The sequence below is a fragment of the Temnothorax nylanderi genome, unplaced genomic scaffold (genome assembly GCF_030848795.1).
Source record: "Temnothorax nylanderi isolate EJ_2023f unplaced genomic scaffold, tnyl_v1.0 TNYL_tig0009_pilon, whole genome shotgun sequence".
NCBI lineage: Eukaryota > Metazoa > Arthropoda > Insecta > Hymenoptera > Formicidae > Temnothorax > Temnothorax nylanderi.
The window spans coordinates 567,898-585,483 of record NW_027249071.1 but is presented as its reverse complement, the minus strand read 5'-3'; the positions used below and the strand labels follow the sequence as shown (position 1 = coordinate 585,483).

The 17,586-nt window shown below is 34.7% G+C and overlaps 1 protein-coding gene across 2 annotated transcripts in view; it reads left to right on the top strand.

The window, feature by feature from the left end:
- The window catches only part of Sit (stuck in traffic), a 61,393-nt gene extending 43,957 nt beyond the window's left edge, over positions 1–17,436 (top strand). The window contains exons 1-6 of one of the 2 annotated variants that reach the window (XM_071725429.1): positions 1,730–2,133; positions 12,300–12,407; positions 12,862–13,133; positions 13,423–13,606; positions 13,736–13,857; positions 14,000–17,436. In XM_071725429.1, the coding sequence (XP_071581530.1) occupies positions 12,311–12,407; positions 12,862–13,133; positions 13,423–13,606; positions 13,736–13,857; positions 14,000–14,263 (939 nt within the window). In that variant the 5' untranslated portion in view covers positions 1,730–2,133; positions 12,300–12,310 and the 3' untranslated portion in view covers positions 14,264–17,436. Of the gene's footprint in view, positions 1–1,729; positions 2,134–12,299; positions 12,408–12,861; positions 13,134–13,422; positions 13,607–13,735; positions 13,858–13,999 lie in introns of those variants that run through there. The other variant, XM_071725433.1, reaches the window with a different exon arrangement.
- The last annotated feature ends 150 nt before the right edge of the window (positions 17,437–17,586 follow it).

Sequence of the window (17,586 nt, the reverse complement as noted above, 5' to 3'; positions counted from 1 at the left end):
CAATCTTTATTTTTCTGACAGTAATGCGTTTCCTATTTGCTGTCATACGTGAACTTTTCCAACGAATACTTAACAGATATTAAAATGAACAAAAAAGGTAAAATCATGCTGCAACGATTTACAATGCTAATGCAGAAAAATGACCGGCTGTTATACTACTTAATTGTGTTTATACGTGCAGGCTTAGGTGGCACATTATATAGTTGCCTATATTCGAAGTTATAATTACATCTTTTTCTCAGATGTGCTAGTTATGATTAAGAGAAATGGAAACCACAAATTTTCTGTTACACAATACTCCGGAAACGGTCGTTTTACACTTTCTTTACTTTACTACTACGACGTATTATACAGATTCTTAATCTCATTACATTATGTATCATTACATTTAGATTTCCGCGATTTTGATTATATGTATACGATTGATGCAATTTAGTGTGATAAATTGAGGAAAAGAAAATTTTGACAGCGTTTTCTTACTTAGAATACTTTAAAATATAGCTTAAAAAAAAAACATTTTCTTTCTAGGCACTAAGAGTTTTCATATACTTTAAAGACAAAATTTCTCGCTAAAGCGAAGGCGCGCGCAAAAAATTACAAAATTATTTTTAGCATAATGCACAATTGTCATAAAAAGTTAAAAAAATACAGAAATATGCAAAAGTTAATAAAAATTAAACTTGATTATGATTAAAAAATCACACTTTGAGGATACGTCGTGGATGATAGTGATGGAGAGGAGTGTATGGTTGGATGTAACAATGTTATGATGCGTCCTCAAAAATACCATGCGACTCTTTGCGAGTCGCGATGGTGCCGCTCCACAATATGCCCACCTAACTCTTGTCGTCCAATGAGATCGTCGGTGAGAGTGTCGATCAGGGCAATGAATATTGTTGTCGAATTTGTTTATATTCTTAAGTCGGCGCGGTCGAGCGCTCGCAAGAAAACGTGGTTAATTAGTGTGGTGGGGCACACGCGGCACAATCTTTTACACAAGTAAATAAATAATTAAATACTGCTCAAATTACATTCTTTGATAATTTGAAAGATAATCTGTCATTGACAAATTTTTAAGTAGAGCTATGAAACAGCAATCTTATTAAAATTCATTAAAGCACGTCCTATAAATAATTTAACGTCACATCTCTTGGATTTTAAGTTTGAGGATGTAGATTTGTGTATATGTGGGTGTTTTAATGCATTAATTTCTCAATTTCTCTCTCTCTCTCTCTCTCTCTCGAGAGAGAGAGAGAGAGAGAGAGAGAGAGAGAGAGAGAGAGAGAGAGAGAGAGAGAGAGAGAGAGAGAGAGAGAGAGAGAGAGAGAGAGAGAGAGAGAGAGAGAGAGAGAGAGAGAGAGAGAGAGAGAGAGAGAGAGAGAGAGAGAGAAACAGGTTCATTACTTTATCTATAAGAGGGTGTAATGCAAACGCAACTTTGCTATGAAGGGTTGCGCGCGTGAACCGGGAGAGATCATACCGGGGATAATCGTGCAAGTTGCATTGCACAACTTTCTTAATTCTTGAGTGACGTAACAGCAGCTGTCATTGGCTTGCAGAGAAGAGAGGAGAGAAAGACCTGGACCGATGCGGTTCCCCTTGATCATTCGTGAGAGACCCCACCAACGCCATGTGATTGCAACAGCAGTATATTCTAATGTTTTACTACCCCACTTCTTGCACTTGTCCGATCCCGAAAGTGGGAAGCACTTCGGACATACTCCAAACGATCGCGATCGCGGTTGTTCAGTTCTTTGGGAGCATTGGATCACGTGAGAACGATCATTACGAGATCGAAGGTCGTCTCGTAAAAGGATCGGCGATCGTGCCCTCTCGAGTAACGGCCAGTGTAGAGACCGGTGACGTTCCAATCCCTTTCTGAGAATTAAACGAAACTCTCTTTTTGCAACGATATTCTCTTGTTACATCGTGAAACGGGAAATTACTGCTAATTCCGAAAATCGAATCGTGTCGCATCAAAATCTTCTTGTGCGTCTCGCGCGAGCTTGCAGGACGAGGGAAGAAGAGCACTCAGGATTGCGTGAGTTCGCTCGAGTGAACTGCGCAAATTATCCTAGGAGATGAACTAGTGAATCCTATTATCACGTGATCTCGCGAAGTTAAATTCAAAAGGTAAGCTCTGCCCGCAGCGGCCCGCAGATCCATGACTTTTTACGGAAAAATTACGGACGCTACTTCCACGCTACAGACTCGCAGAATAATTAATGTACGAGACTGATGACTTATGTTACTCCCGTAAAATCGGCGCGTTAGTTTTTACCGTTACCAGTCGCTCACGCTAACCACTACTCCGAGTTAATAATATTTCCTGAATGAAAGTGACGGGTTTCTCATATAACATGAGATTCTTGACTTCGTCGCGCTGCAGTTTTTGCGAGCACCGCCACATACTTGCGCATCATTAAGAGAGAGGAGAAATAAAAATAGTTCTTGATATAGATTTTTTAACGAGCTTCGCGGTTACGTGGTTTCACTTCCTCTGTGTCATGCTACGATTACTATCTGCATGTAGGCATTGACATTCGCGAAAAGTTTTGCACTCGCATGTGCAAGTTTACATGAGAAAGAAAACAAATATTCAGAGAAAACGTTTATTACAAACGTAAAAAAAAATACTTGTTTGATAGGATTTGTATTAAACTTTCTTTCTAAAAAAGAAATAATAAAACGAAAGGAAATTCGTTATCAGAGAGCAATTTCTCTCTCTTACAACTTTTACCACATATGTATATATACATTTTTACCATATATAATTTACAACGATTGAAAAAGCAACATATCTTACTATAAAACTAAATCGAAAAATAAACTTTTGTTTAATACATTGACTGTTATAATGTCTGTCATCGACATTGATCCTTCCGTTTATAACAAAGATTAAAGCTCTCAGACAAAAATAAATTCTACAAAAACAAGGCAAATGAAAGCCAATACGCGCGTTATTCCGTTTATGCTGCGTCAATAACCTTTGCATCATTAATGTGATCGTTAATGACTTAAATGTGTACAACACACGATTAAATTTAATTAATAAGATTGTGCCCATTTAGTAGAAAGGAACAATAGAGTGGTAAACAAAAAACATGAATATTTTACTTATTATAATATCATATGTAATTCAATTTCATACTTCATTATTATCTTTTTTATTACAAAAATAATTTGGCGTGAACAGAAAGTTAGCTAAAATATGCTCTTTAATGTGTTTGCTATCAACTTTTCAGGTTCCACTTCAACTTCGTAGAAATCGACTAAAATATTATATAGTTACTTGAATGTAGCGGTTTTTGTGATATGGAATGTAAATATCTTCTTGTGCAGCTGCTAGTGAAAGTACTAAAGAAAACAAAATGTCTCACATTACGCCAGTGCCTCTGCGCTCTGATATAGAAACGTATTACTCTTACAAACTCTCTTCTCCGAGAATAAACGGATTGAAAAAAAGAATAAACTTTTATACAATAACTTTGTATAAGTTAATATCTTGTACATCTTATACACAATTATTTTTTTTGGATAAATCAATTCTTTTATCGATGGATACGTTGCTCAGGCGTTTTTCTTTTTCTATAAGTTACGTGCACGTTGAAAGTGCCATTACTGGCAAGATAAACGCATATAATTCACAGAAGTAATATGCGCTGATCATACATGTAATAGTACGTTACAAACATATACAAATTGCGATGCTACAGTTATTTCTCTTTCTCATTAATGATTCAGATCCTGCGAATGAGCAGTTGAGTTTTTTTGAATAAACAAATCATTGTTACGTCGCTTATCCCGCGACGTAACAATGCGGCGCGCACAGGTGAATATCAGATTATAAAATTTATATCATACCGCTTTTATCTGAGCTTAACACAGAATTGAGAGCAAGGAAAACCATTTTATCTGGCTTTCATATAAAGTTCTATAACTTATTTAATTTAATTTAATTATTGCGTAATACAAGTTATCTTCGTGTCAAATAATCGAGATGGAATTAAAGAGACAATTGCTTTTTATTCTTTGCTCTACCGTTACTAGCGTTCTGTCGTTGAACCCCGCTATGCAACCTGCTTTGCTTTATCAGTTTGGATAATTTCACATTTCACACTTATGTTTGTACTAATTGTTACATAGTGTAGAACAGTTGGCATGTGCGATCACTTGGCGGTCACTTTTACTTTCATAAAGAGTTTTTAGACCGAAGAAATATAACTCTCTTGAATAAAAATAGGAAGTGGATTAATGGGGAAAACTTGTATATTAGAAACACGTGTATTTATGTTTTTATTTATGTAATAACTCGTGAAGAAGAGATTTTAAAAAATTACTTTTTAAATTTCCTTCTCGGAAACGGTGGAAATAATAAAGACGCCGCTCAGATTAATAACTAAACGTGTACCAATAAGAAGAATTTAATGTATCTGTTAAATATTCATGTACGCCTCATGGCGCTTTTATATTCGACGAAAAGATAGAAGTTGCTTTACGTATAGAAACCAATTAATGAGCAACAGCAAGTGATATTAATGGTATTCTGAAAAAATGTCGGAACTTGATACAAAATAAAGAAAGGTCGAATGCATGACTGTATTTCTAACAGGTTTAATATTACCGATACCGGCGAGACTGCTTGCGGACAAATAAATTTATCCGCGGTTAAAATTGTCCCAAGCTACCAGTTAATTTAACACATACAAAATTATATGTTATCTGTCATTATTGTTATTGTCATGATTTGCGAAAAAGCTTTTCACAGAAGTTTCAATCGTGAGAATTGTCAACTACTATAATTTATACAAATTTAACTATTTTTCCTCGACAATGCAATTCTAAAGCGAATATGATGAATGGTCATGTACCTATACAGGAGGTCGCAGGTTCGTTTCACTGTCAGTGACAATCGCCTCGATAACGGCATGTCTAGCCATGCACACAGACGGATGCGCCTATCCCTCGCACGCGTGCACGCACGCGATTGCGTGCATGAATGTCGTGAATACCCATTTACTCTATTGCACGTGAACTTTCGTATAGTTGCATATATGTATATATATATATACAATGTATATTGACGGTGAAATGGCCGACGGGAAGAAAGCGTAGCAGGAAATCAATGACATGTTGTTACGTTGGTCGACTTAACTGGTAAGACAGCATAAGTGATCCTGAAAGTACGCGGTCGCAAGACTCGCAAGGTTGATATCGCGAGATCGCGAGAGCCGCGCGCAGGTATTCGCATTAAAACGAAGCGTTCGTCATACATGAAAATTCGAATTAACGAATTAGCTCTTTCGGATATGTCATGTGAAATCAATTCTGACAGCCTGTCACAGCCGTTCTGCGAAATAAAACGTAAAAATTGCGCAATTTAGAAATATTTAAACCGAAGAGAATCAATATATAATAACGCGTATTATATCCGAGCAAGAGGTCTTGATTACGCGGCCGGAATGATATTTAAATAATTTAAAACATCGGATTGACGGAGTTCTAAGAGGCTACCGCGAATAATGCGAATAACATAAATGACCCTTTCCATATCCGGCACATCGCGTAATTGTTAATAAATAATACTTTAAATTTCCTTTTAATATCACGAGCAATATATAAATTTCTGTTATTAACGTAACGTATGGAAATTTATAAAAAAATTGCATGACACGTAATTTTGTAAAATAATAATAATTTAAATGCAAATTGAATTTAAACTGATAAAGCAATTAAATTTAAAATAATGCAGAAATGCAAATTTGGACTTACAAGCAAATATGTTTTCTTAAATGATGATATTTAAGTAATAATTTTGAGTATTATTTAATGTGCAACATATTTAAAGAGTACTACATGAACAAGTATGCGATGCATCGCTTTCTCATAATATATTTTAATTTATTCATGACAAGGTTAGACAGGGTTAAAAGAGTCAGATTAATGTTTAGCCTATATTCTATCATTGAGTACTCTTTTATCGAATAAAACGTTAACTTATAGTTTTAAAACGTAGTTTTTATATAACTGTAACTTATGTAAATATGTAAAATAAAAACGCCTTGAAAAATTCTTAAATTTGTATACCGTCTCAAATTTATAAGAAAATATGTACCTTATTGCTATTCACTGCGCGAGTAGGATTTTGAACAAGACAACCAAAACGGTGAATATAGCTGCAACTTTGCGAATACGACTTCGTTGTGCAACCAATTTCTTCATCGTTTTTTCATTTACCAGGAACTACTACTTAACATTGCTTATATCAGCTGTAACGCGCAAATAATTACGTTAGATCTTATTTTAAGTCGATTAAACATTCGGAGATAAAAAATTAGTTAAAAATTATTTCACTTTGATAGGAACAATCATATTTCTTTTTGTGTAAATTTGTTAAAATGTATAAATTACGCTAATTTTGTTAACAGCTGAAATCAATTGCATTGATAATTAATTATTTTTCTAGATTTATTATTCTGACTGTGTCAAGTTCTGCCTGAATTGCAATTCCTCGTCATTTTTACGATCAACGTCCTTACCGGTTTTATCTTGTTTTTTTTTACGATACTGTAGACTACGCCATTCGTTATGTCTTTCCTTCGTCATAAAATTGCAGCGTGTGAGCGTTATTGCGCTTTTCCATTCACCGCTTCTGCGGCTGAAAGATTGCGATCTCTATGTAATTTGGTAATCGCGCTGTCACGAAAATAAGGTCGGTATCGATGACTTTTGCGTGTATGACAGCGGCAATTATCCGTTGCCTGAGTTTTTCTTAGATTGCAATGTCGAAGTTCCCGATATAATTTTCGATAGACGGTTTTTTTCAAGTGTGTTCCTTTATCTGATCATTAAAGGCCAATTATAGTGCGAGAAGAAATGCCGTTTCGTTTAAGCGCCTCGTAAACCTTGGAAATAATATTGCACAATGAGAACTGTAATTAACGATAAATCATTTGATTATTCTTCGATCCTAATTTATCTCTTCGAGATAAATTGTTGATGATGACCGACTTTACGGCCGTGAAATTACAGCATAACGCACATTACTGCCATATCGCCATAAACGCAATACTACCGAAGTGTCGCTGTGCAAGTGGCGATGAAATCGCGCGTTTAAGCACCTCTATCTAAAGACGTTAGTACGTAGAGAGAGAAAGAGAGAGAGAGAGCTATTAATAAAACGTTAAAAATGATCGGTACAATGGGACGCTGTCGAAAGAGTTTGCGTAAAGTAAACGAGCTTAAGTACGTGGAAAATTCTCCAGAAAGGTCATGTAGAATTTAGATGTGTGAGTGAGAGAGAGCGAGAACAACAGAGAGGGGCACATCTTTATTCTGAGATTATCCTAAGATTAACTTCAGATTGTCTTATAAGTTAATAATAGCCTCTGCGTAATAAAAGGCTTAAGACTTATTCTTAACTTCTCAATAGCATTCGGTGTCCAATTTAGAAATACCAGTTAGATTTAAACTGTTAAATTTAATTACACTGACTGAGATTGAATAATTAGTATTTGATATCTTAGGCAGGAATTAAGATGAAATAATCGTGTATTTGAATTAGTAGTCGTGCGTCAAGCGGAAGGTGGGGCATTTTTTTCCGCGCTCGTTGACTCGCCGATTATGAATTAGTCAAGCGTTACTTAGCAAATAGCCGATAGTGTGATACGGCAAAATGCAAAAAGTCGCACGGGTTCTTTCTTTACTTTGTTACAGCGCTATTTTCACGGAGATATCTATACAATGAGCTGATAGTTATTAAGATCGAAATTGCGGCGATCATTATCGGCAGATGAAATATTGCGCGATTTCCTGCATGCTGTTGCAAGTGGATTCCACAGACCGTCCCTGAGTACATCGCTGGTCAGTAAACTCGCGTCGCGGCAGACAGAGCAAACGCGTTCTATGAGCGAAAGGTGCATGACTTACTTGGCGAACCGGTATTCGAGCCCTCCGGATCAACGTGGCACAGAAACGCACCGGACAGGAAGAGGAGCCGGTAAAGCTCCCAGTGACACAGATTCGCAAACTCTAACGTGCATTTCTTGTCCGGAGGATGATTGAAAATTCCAGTTGGTGAAATTGAAATTTTCGTCCCTCTATTCAACACTTTTTCTTTACATTTTGCGTTAGCGGTATTCCGTGTTATTGCTACAATATTTATTTAATTATCGCATTATTGCACTAAATTTACAATTTGACGAATTAAATTAAAGGAATGATTAAATATGCAAGCTAATATTTTTTTTACCATAAAATTACTTTATTATTTAAGTAAAATATAGAATTACTTTAATAATTCTACGTCAAGAGAATTCCAGTGTGGCTTAAAGTTTTCTAGTTTTTAAGGAAATCAATCCAAGAATTAATCAGTTTTTGCTTTCTGTGTTTATTTTTTATGTTATTTATTTCTTCTGCTTTGTAACGATTTTTTTTCGGGCTATTCTGAAAATTCTTTTTCGGAATTTTGATATCATTTGGTGTAACATTAGTTTTATGTATATAATCAGCAGCTTATACCATATTTAGTTTATATTAAACTATGCTGCACCTAATAATTTTATGTGTAATACTTCATGAGCATTCCTATATCTGTATTCAATGTAAGACAACCTGTTGTCAATGACCATGAACGTTGGCAACACGATCCGCTAGTATAAGACCATGAACGCATAATTGCTCATTGATACTGCTGCTATAATTTATTCGTGTACATTGATATAATTTACACTTGTGTACATTACACCTAATAGAAGTCGATTTTTATTGATAAACTTAAACGGTTACATCTACACAAAGATCAGGTCAGAATTGCAGAAAGATCAATCATTCAGGAAAGATCAACAGAAGCAAGAAAAATCGTTTGCAATCGTTTATTTTTAATTAATCAAAATTGTTAAAGAGAAGTATACAGTTTAAACATTCTCGATGGATAACTTTTATATTTGGTAGAATATTTTGGTATAAAATTTCGGAGAGACAATTTCTCTGAGTGACTCATCGGTCGACACGGAATAAATATAATTTGCATAAAGATCAGTGATGATAGCGTAATATATTATGTCCCAACTCTAATTTGCCAGTCATCATAGGCATAATAAGAGTTAGAATGCTGAAATAAGGCACAATCTCAGGACGTGTAGCGTTCAATTATGCAAATCATAAAAGAACTATTGAATTGCGACATTAAAGAAGAAAGCGAGGAGAAAGACGAGCAACGTATTTGTATTATTCGTCGCGAAGTGTGCGACAAACGAACGAGGCAGAGAGAGGGATAAATCGGAACGACTGCCAAGCGGTACGCGGGAAAAGCGAAACAGCGAAGGAAATACGTGTCGCAATAGTAAGTGAAACTGCGGTCGGGACCATTACGGACCCTTGATGGGCGATAGGAACGTGCGTGTGATGCACGCGACGCGCGGTGCTGAGGAACATGTGTGATGGACGCGTGTACCAATACGGACATGAATACTCTAAACGAGTGGATGGTACGTCGCAATTGCCGTTAAAAGGACAAATCGCCGCGACGGCGTGTTTCGCAAGGTGAATTTATTAGCGGTCATTTGCATGGTCCTGAAGCAATTGTTGGTTTCAGCGGAGTAGGTCGTGTATCGTTGGAAGACAAAAGATAACGGCGGAGGGGAGGGGGGACAGCGTTAGCGGTTTATTATGTAAAACCTGACGAGAGTTGATTCCTGCATCAACGAAGTGTAAATGCGAGATACCGATAATAGAGGGATATCTAAAATGTACATTGCATAATGGCATATATGCCCTTTTCGTGTATGCGAAAATGATTGTTAGTTGTACAAATTTAAGTGCATCAAACCCAGCAGTTCGAGATGTTTATCTCTGCATTTTAAATTACGGTAATTGCAATGGTAATGGGAGAAGCGTATAGTTTGATATGCATCACATGAGTTGCGTAACTTGAATAAAATAAATATATTTTTACATTGACAATTTGCACGCCAAATGTAATCAATTTTTTGCGTATTTAATTATTTATAAAAGTTACCATTTGATTCCGCTGGTCATATTTCCGATAATGTTTTTGCTTATATTCAATTTGCGTTACCATTCCAGAACATAAAACTAGAAGTCAAATTAGAAAATTGATACGTGATCGCGTGAGGAGAATTTGGCGTGAAATGTGACAATTCAATTAGATAAAAGCGAAATTGTACGTTTCTAATTTAGTTAGTACGTTATACATAAATTTATAATTCATATTTGTAGAAGAACTGTAGAACACAAGAATAATAACAGAGACCGTAACGTTTTTCATAGCTTCAGTTCCGTATAATTATTTATTACTTATTACATGATTACTTATAGTACATAATTACTTACTTTCTATGTTGATTATTATCTGCGTAAAGTGATTTTAAAAGCGAGTGTTTACGAGAATTGTTCATAATTTGCAGTTAATATTGCAGTTAACAGATTATGAGACGAGAGGAAAAGAAAGAGTATAAAATATTAAATCGGATAAATGTGACCGTAGAAGCGAAGTCTAACAATAAGTTTGTGAAGCTAAATTGTCGAGACATGTAAGTTCGATGATTGAAAGTGATTATCTATGTCCTAAAGTGAAGAACGTTTCGTAAGAACGACCGATCTCCCGGGAGCCATTATATAACTGATGTAATGTTTGATTTTGCGAAACAGAAACAAGGTAAAATTTTATGATTCCGCGATTTTCGTAAGTCGCGACTAGACCGTGAAAAAAGTCGTGGCTGGAGAATTAAAAAAAAAAATTTAAAACGACGTCTCCCCATCCTCTGAAAATTCATTGCGTACAGATATCTGAGGGACAGTCTTCTCGCCCTTCTCTAATGGGGGAGATCGATCGTAGTATACCTAATCGTACTTAATCAAGATGTTGGTAGCTACCAGGTTGGTAGCTTGATTAGCTAATCGCTTTAATCGCCGACCGACCACGATAATCACGTCAGTTCTTTTTTTGTTTTTGGCCTCCTCTCACTCTCTAGTGAAAAGTCAGGTGTGCAGTCAGTCTGCCGTCGCTCGCACCGGCAGTGCTTCCACTTGGTTCCGCCGCGTGGAAAGTCGTACGTGTTTACAGTGGTCGCGGTTCTCTGTTATCCGAGGCGGATAATGGTACTAATAACACTAATAATCAGAAGGAGCCGAACGCACGTCGGGCTGCAAGTACGAAAGTGTGTCGGTACTGGCGGAAATCCGATTTAATCGTGGGGGAGCATTATTAAACCGTTGCACGTACCGTGATGACGATCGTAGGGAAATATCACGGCGTATCATTTTTAATGGTATGGAATGGCATGTCGTTTGCAGTTTTTCGATAACAAACGATTACGGATTTGTTCGTAGTAATTATATGGGCAGAACGAAAGTAATGCAACATGGAGTGTGAATACGTATGTTAATGTACACAAAATAAATAGAAAAGTAAATGAATTAAATTGTATATTTTTAAAGAGAGTTTAAAAAAGAAATTGATACAATCGCATTTGTAAGATGTATTAATCGGTAGATAAACACGTGAATATCTCATTTAAAAAATATTTTGTAGTGTCTCTTTAAAAAATCCGAAAGGAACTCGTTTATCAAGTAACGCCAAGATTGATTGACGCACGCGAAGTGGTCGATGCACAGTCAAATAAATCCGTTGTCGTTCTCGATATCATAAAGAAACAAAAAAAAAGTAAACGATGTCTATTATGTTAAACATACATGATTACACGTATTTTTCTAACGGTGTAACATTGAGCAAGTAGCAATGCGACCTATCATTAGAGGCTGCGAAAATGAATGGGTTGTTGTTGCCTGGTCGTTCTGAGTTCTGACCATATCGAATCATTCTAGACACATGCGAACCGGTTCAGGCGCGGATTTATCGAAAGGATGCAGATTTCAGCAATCGGTAAATCGCGCATCTTGCGCAAGGGAATGCCACGTTAACCCAATTAGGGCCTCGCGAGTTTAACGATGATATAAAATCTGGAATTCCTTTTTATTTGCGCGAATGTATAAGCGCCGCAGATATGCGGTTTATAATAAAACTTTGTTATAGTAATTTGTACGTACGACGTGACTTTAAACTTCTCTCGAAACCGCATGCATGCGTCGATTATTTCATATTTATTGCATTTATCTCGGAAACCAAAGTGTAGACTCTTTAAATAGATGTTACTGGCATATTCTTCTCTATATTCAACTTTTGAGTGAATAAAAGTATAATTAAATCACTTTATTATATGACAGCTGGAGAACTTAATATCTGTAAAATAAATAAACTCATAAAATGGTGTTTCCAGTTGACTTTCCAATGAACATCACCGCGCCGCCAACGATCGACAAAATGTCTAACATCTACAACAACTCCGTAGTGCGATACTGGCAATTTCTGTTCCACGACTTATCGGGTAAGCTTATGTTACAGATAAAATTATACTTAAAAAAAGATTCTGATCTTCTTATTTGACTATTAGAATTCTGATTTTATATACTTCTTTTTATTTGATTAACACTGTAATTATGATTTCTCTTACTTTATTAGCCTTTAATTTCCATAACTTTCGACGATAATGTAACTTTGTTGCATGTAATGTACTTCCACTTATTAATTTTGTACCACCAGTATAGCTAATTATAAATATGTAATTTAGAATTATAATAGAATTTATATTATATGGAAATCTATTTTTTAAAATTAGGAGACAACAAACAGTGTACCTTTTGTATATTAATGTACATTATAATTATTTCATAATAATTAAAAAACAGAATTTATAATAACCCGCGAGCACGAAACGAAATTCAAATCAAGATAGGCGTTCAATTTGCATAAGTATTTTATTGTATATAAATTTTTTTCAGATCCTCGAACCAGGGACTGGTTTCTCATATCGTCACCTGTGCCCGGCCTTAGCCTTTTGATCGGCTACCTCTATTTCGTATTGTCATGGGGTCCGAGAAACATGGAACATCGAAAGCCGTTCCAACTAAAAAACACTCTAGTCGTTTATAACTTTTTGCAGATTCTTCTTAGCACATGGCTATTTAAGGAAGGCATGGAAGCCATATTTCTCCATAATTACAGCTTGACATGCGAATCGGTGGATTTTTCGTACGCGCCGTATGCTCTAAGAGTATGTATAAATACTCTCTTGCATATTAAATGTATCCCTAAGTTTTCACCGAGTTCTCAATTAGCTAACAATTTGTTTTATTCATACTCGACATTTGTTTCATTCATAAATTGAAAGAACGTTATACATATGTTACTTTATTATCATCCCGGCTTGAATGTAAAATATTTTCATTCGTTCGAGACAATGCGAATATTGTAATTAAATTTTTCTAGCGCGACAGAAAGAGAGAACGGAATGGAATGTCTGCTAATTATATCTTCATCCGCTTGCGCGATATTTGTTTTAGGTCGCGAGAGACGTTTACATTTATTTTCTGGCGAAACTCACAGAGCTCCTCGACACGGTGTTCTTCGTATTGCGCAAGAAGGAGAAGCAAATCACATTTCTTCACATGTACCATCATACCGTGATGCCAATGATATCGTGGGGCGCTACAAAGTATTATCCCGGTGGCCATGGCGTCTTTGTAGGTACGTTAAAATAAATAGTAATATAATGCATCCAATTTCTTCTTTTCTGGTAATATTACTTGTACATGTTCGCCGGCTTCAATCGGATCGAGATCACATATGTGGATTCAACGTGTGTTTTCTTTACAGGAATTATAAATAGCTTCGTGCACATCATCATGTACACTTATTATCTACTGGCAGCATTGTTACCTCACCATCAGCATAAACGGTATCTCTGGTGGAAGAAATACATTACCAACCTACAAATGGTACGGAGCAAATAAATCGACACTTAATCGATGAATCTGCTTTCCAAGACTGCCATTTTCTTTTACAATTTTCACCGATCATTTTATCTTAACAAATTATTTAATCCATAATTAACTGATTGTTTCTATCTTTGTTCAACAGACCCAATTCTGTATCGCCTTTATACACAACTGCCTATTGTTGTTCTACGATTGCGACTATCCGAAATGGTCGGTCGTTCTGGTGCTGCCGAACGCGATGTTCTTCTATTTCCTGTTTTCGGACTTCTACAATAATGCTTATGCTTCCAAGAAGGAAAACGACGGCGCAGCGCCGCCGTCGATTCAGAACTCGACCAAAGCGAACGGTGCCGTGGAGAAAGTGAGCAGCCACAAGATACCGAACGGAAAAGGGAAAAGCGACTAAACGGGTACAGCCGTGGAAAGAGACGATGCGATCGCAATGAGACGGTCACTACCATTTCACTTGAATCGCATCGCAGTCTCTAACCCGCTAATCTAGCAAACGTATTACGGCTGCGGAACGTTCAACGCGCCGTAAAAAGACAACGTAAACCAAAACGCAGAGGCGACCGGACATTTGCGCAAACTGAACACATCTGACTATTCAACGGTTGAATTTTCAAGCCTTTTATACAAACGGAAGCGATCCATTCATTACGTATCTTCTTGTACGATAACGGAGTTATATCGAACAGCTAAGTCGTCGAGGATACAATGCATGCATAATTAGCGTGTAGGATACTTAAATCGTCGCATTTTATACATATGGTGATTTAAGTGGAGAAATAATGAAAAGGTTATTGCATTCTGTTTGCCTCTATTTATATTATTTATACATTAATAATTTTAAATGATACGGAATATCTTGCAGCCTGTTGACAAAGTTTAATTACGGTTAAAAATTTACGATTTTGAAACCGCAGATTTTTTAGATTAAAAATAAATTACCTGTCCTGCATTTTCGAAATGCACAAAACAATATTTTATCTCTTATGACTTATGATTTATGGATTTATATGTCATCAAATTCTAAATAATCAATATCATAAAATTTTCATTGTTACATAAGAATATTGTTTTTCGCGGAATGCGTAACACATCGTATCACTCGTGTCATTGTTATATAAAGTAATATTATTTTTATGCAACAATATTGAGGAATTTCATGAATGAAGGGTTTCAGAAAATTAATTATTCAGAAAATCGAACTGCCACATTTTTCATGGAATGCAGAGGATACATACCGAGAAATGTTCACTTAAAACACTATTGTCATAATCTCCGTTTTTAAAAGACTATCGTGGTCGGTTTAATAGCTTTACAGTAGTAAGTATATTAATTGACAACGATAGTCGCTTGTAGGATTATACAGATTTAGTTGTAAAGGTATAATCGCGAATTAAATTGCGGTTTATCGTGAGGAGGGTACGAATAGAAACGAGTGGATCACTGTGATGAGAAGTTAATAGTTTTGTACCTTATGTATGACATAAGCGACGTATCTTGTGATATCACACGATTAGACTCAATCACGGTACTAGAATGATATTATTAATTAATGCGTACAATTTTACGATAGTTTTTTAATGTGTAAATTAATCGCTTATGTGTATTAATGAAGAATTTAGAGAGATATTTTCAAATTTACAATAATGTAAAACTTTCCTCAATTGTCATTTTGCAACTGGGCGGTACATTCTATCTCTGTATTCTTTTTCGTATTTTGAGCACTGTTTAAAATGCGCAATCGATAGTTAATAATACCAATATGGGAGGTAGGATGAAACCGTTCATTAAAATTTGTGAATCAAACGCATTACTTCTAAGAATGGTGCAATGATTTATGTTTTGCTATCTTGACATGTGTGATGTTTGATACAACACGATGATGAGGTTTATTGGAGATACTCTTAAATATGTGTATTATATTCTTTTTTATCTTATATTGCATTTTTTTTCTAGAAAAAATCTTTTTCTTGTCTAGCAATAAACTCTTATTAATAAACTATTATATTATTATTACCGTAATATAGACAAACAGATATATTTCTAAGAGATATAAAATATACCGTTTAAATAAAAAGTATTCATAAAATTTTAAGTTATTCATAAAACCTTAAATTGTAGCTATAACTGTTAAAAGTGTTTTCAAAATCACAAATACGAAAAACAAAAAGGTTTAAACTTGAGATTATTAAGTGTTCTCTATTGATAAAAGACGCTCGAAAGAGAAAATAATTTAGAATTCTGCTGAGAATATCTTCATTAGATGTCATCAGGTGTACATAATGAATATATGCGCGGTATACAACATGTGCGTTCAAGATTTCGAATAGTAGTTTTCCAAGTTACGCGTCAAATGTGTTCGGAACAAGTCAATAATCAAATCTGTATGTCAAACAGTTGTAGACGTCGTTATAAAGACAAGGAGTATATATGACTAATCATCATTTTGAATAAGATAACAATGATATACATATAGGTACGTGATATTAACAATATTCATAAACTTTAAATATGTCAATTAATTGAACGTAGTTACGAAAACAGAAAAGCAATTCAAGGATAATATTTCTTTGTCATAGCTGCTTTTTAAATGAGAAACTATACATAACTATATATATATAAATATTTAATTTGTAAGATTAGATATTATTTAGGTAAGTTCGAACAAGTTCGAGGTATCCAAAAGTTGATAGTTTCTTGTGGCTCAATTAACATTTATATTTTTATGATTAGACTTTTTTTTAGCAATATATGTTCATTTTTTCTACACTTTAGAAATTTTGATATCAAATCTTTCTCTATAGAAATATATATTATCTACTAATTTATTTCAAAAATTTATGTTATAAAATTGTTTACTTAAACTCCTAGATTAATACTTTTTCAAAAATATTTAATAAAACTTACAATTAGATGCTTAGTTTATTAAAGAAGTTTTTTATCTCATCGTTTATATCACTTTGATAATAAAAGTACGTGGCGCTGCAATAGATTGCGACTATTACATTTTTTATCTTAATTTTTTATATAGAAATTGAAAATAAATTTTAATGCAAATTAAAAAAAAATAAATGTTTAATCTAAACGAGGAAAATCAATTTCGGATGCACGCTGTAAAAAGCGTTAATATCAAAAATAATGATTAATTAAATCCAAAGAATATGGTTTTAAGTTTGCTTGCTAATTTGCGTCAATTGCTGAGTGCCTCATAAAATGCCTCATAATTTCTTATCTTTCTTCTTTTCATCTTCATCTCATTTTATATTTCAATAATAATTTTATAACAATTTTAATATATCTTGGGATAAAATATGCGTAAGGTTTGGCGTACAGTTTATGCTTTGGAAATACTGAAATGGGGGATTCTTAATGTAAATAATTATCAGCTGCTGTGTTTCTTTTAATTTCGAAATTATTCGATTTCAAAGAATTGCAGTTTCAGAATAATAAGGTCGATTGCTTAAATGCTACGACCTCACTTGGATGGATAACTAATTATGTCAACCGCAATCTTGTATTATATATTATGCGTGTAATTTGTTGTAGAATAAAAGTATATCATTATTATGACCCCTTGTTGTAACTGTTTATTTTACCTTTTAACGAAATTTTCGCAAAATTTGACTTTTGCTTATTTGAAAAAATAATAAACATAGTTACCGTGAAAAATACATAGTTTATAATAGACTAAACATTGTCATTGGAAAGCTGTAGACAAGA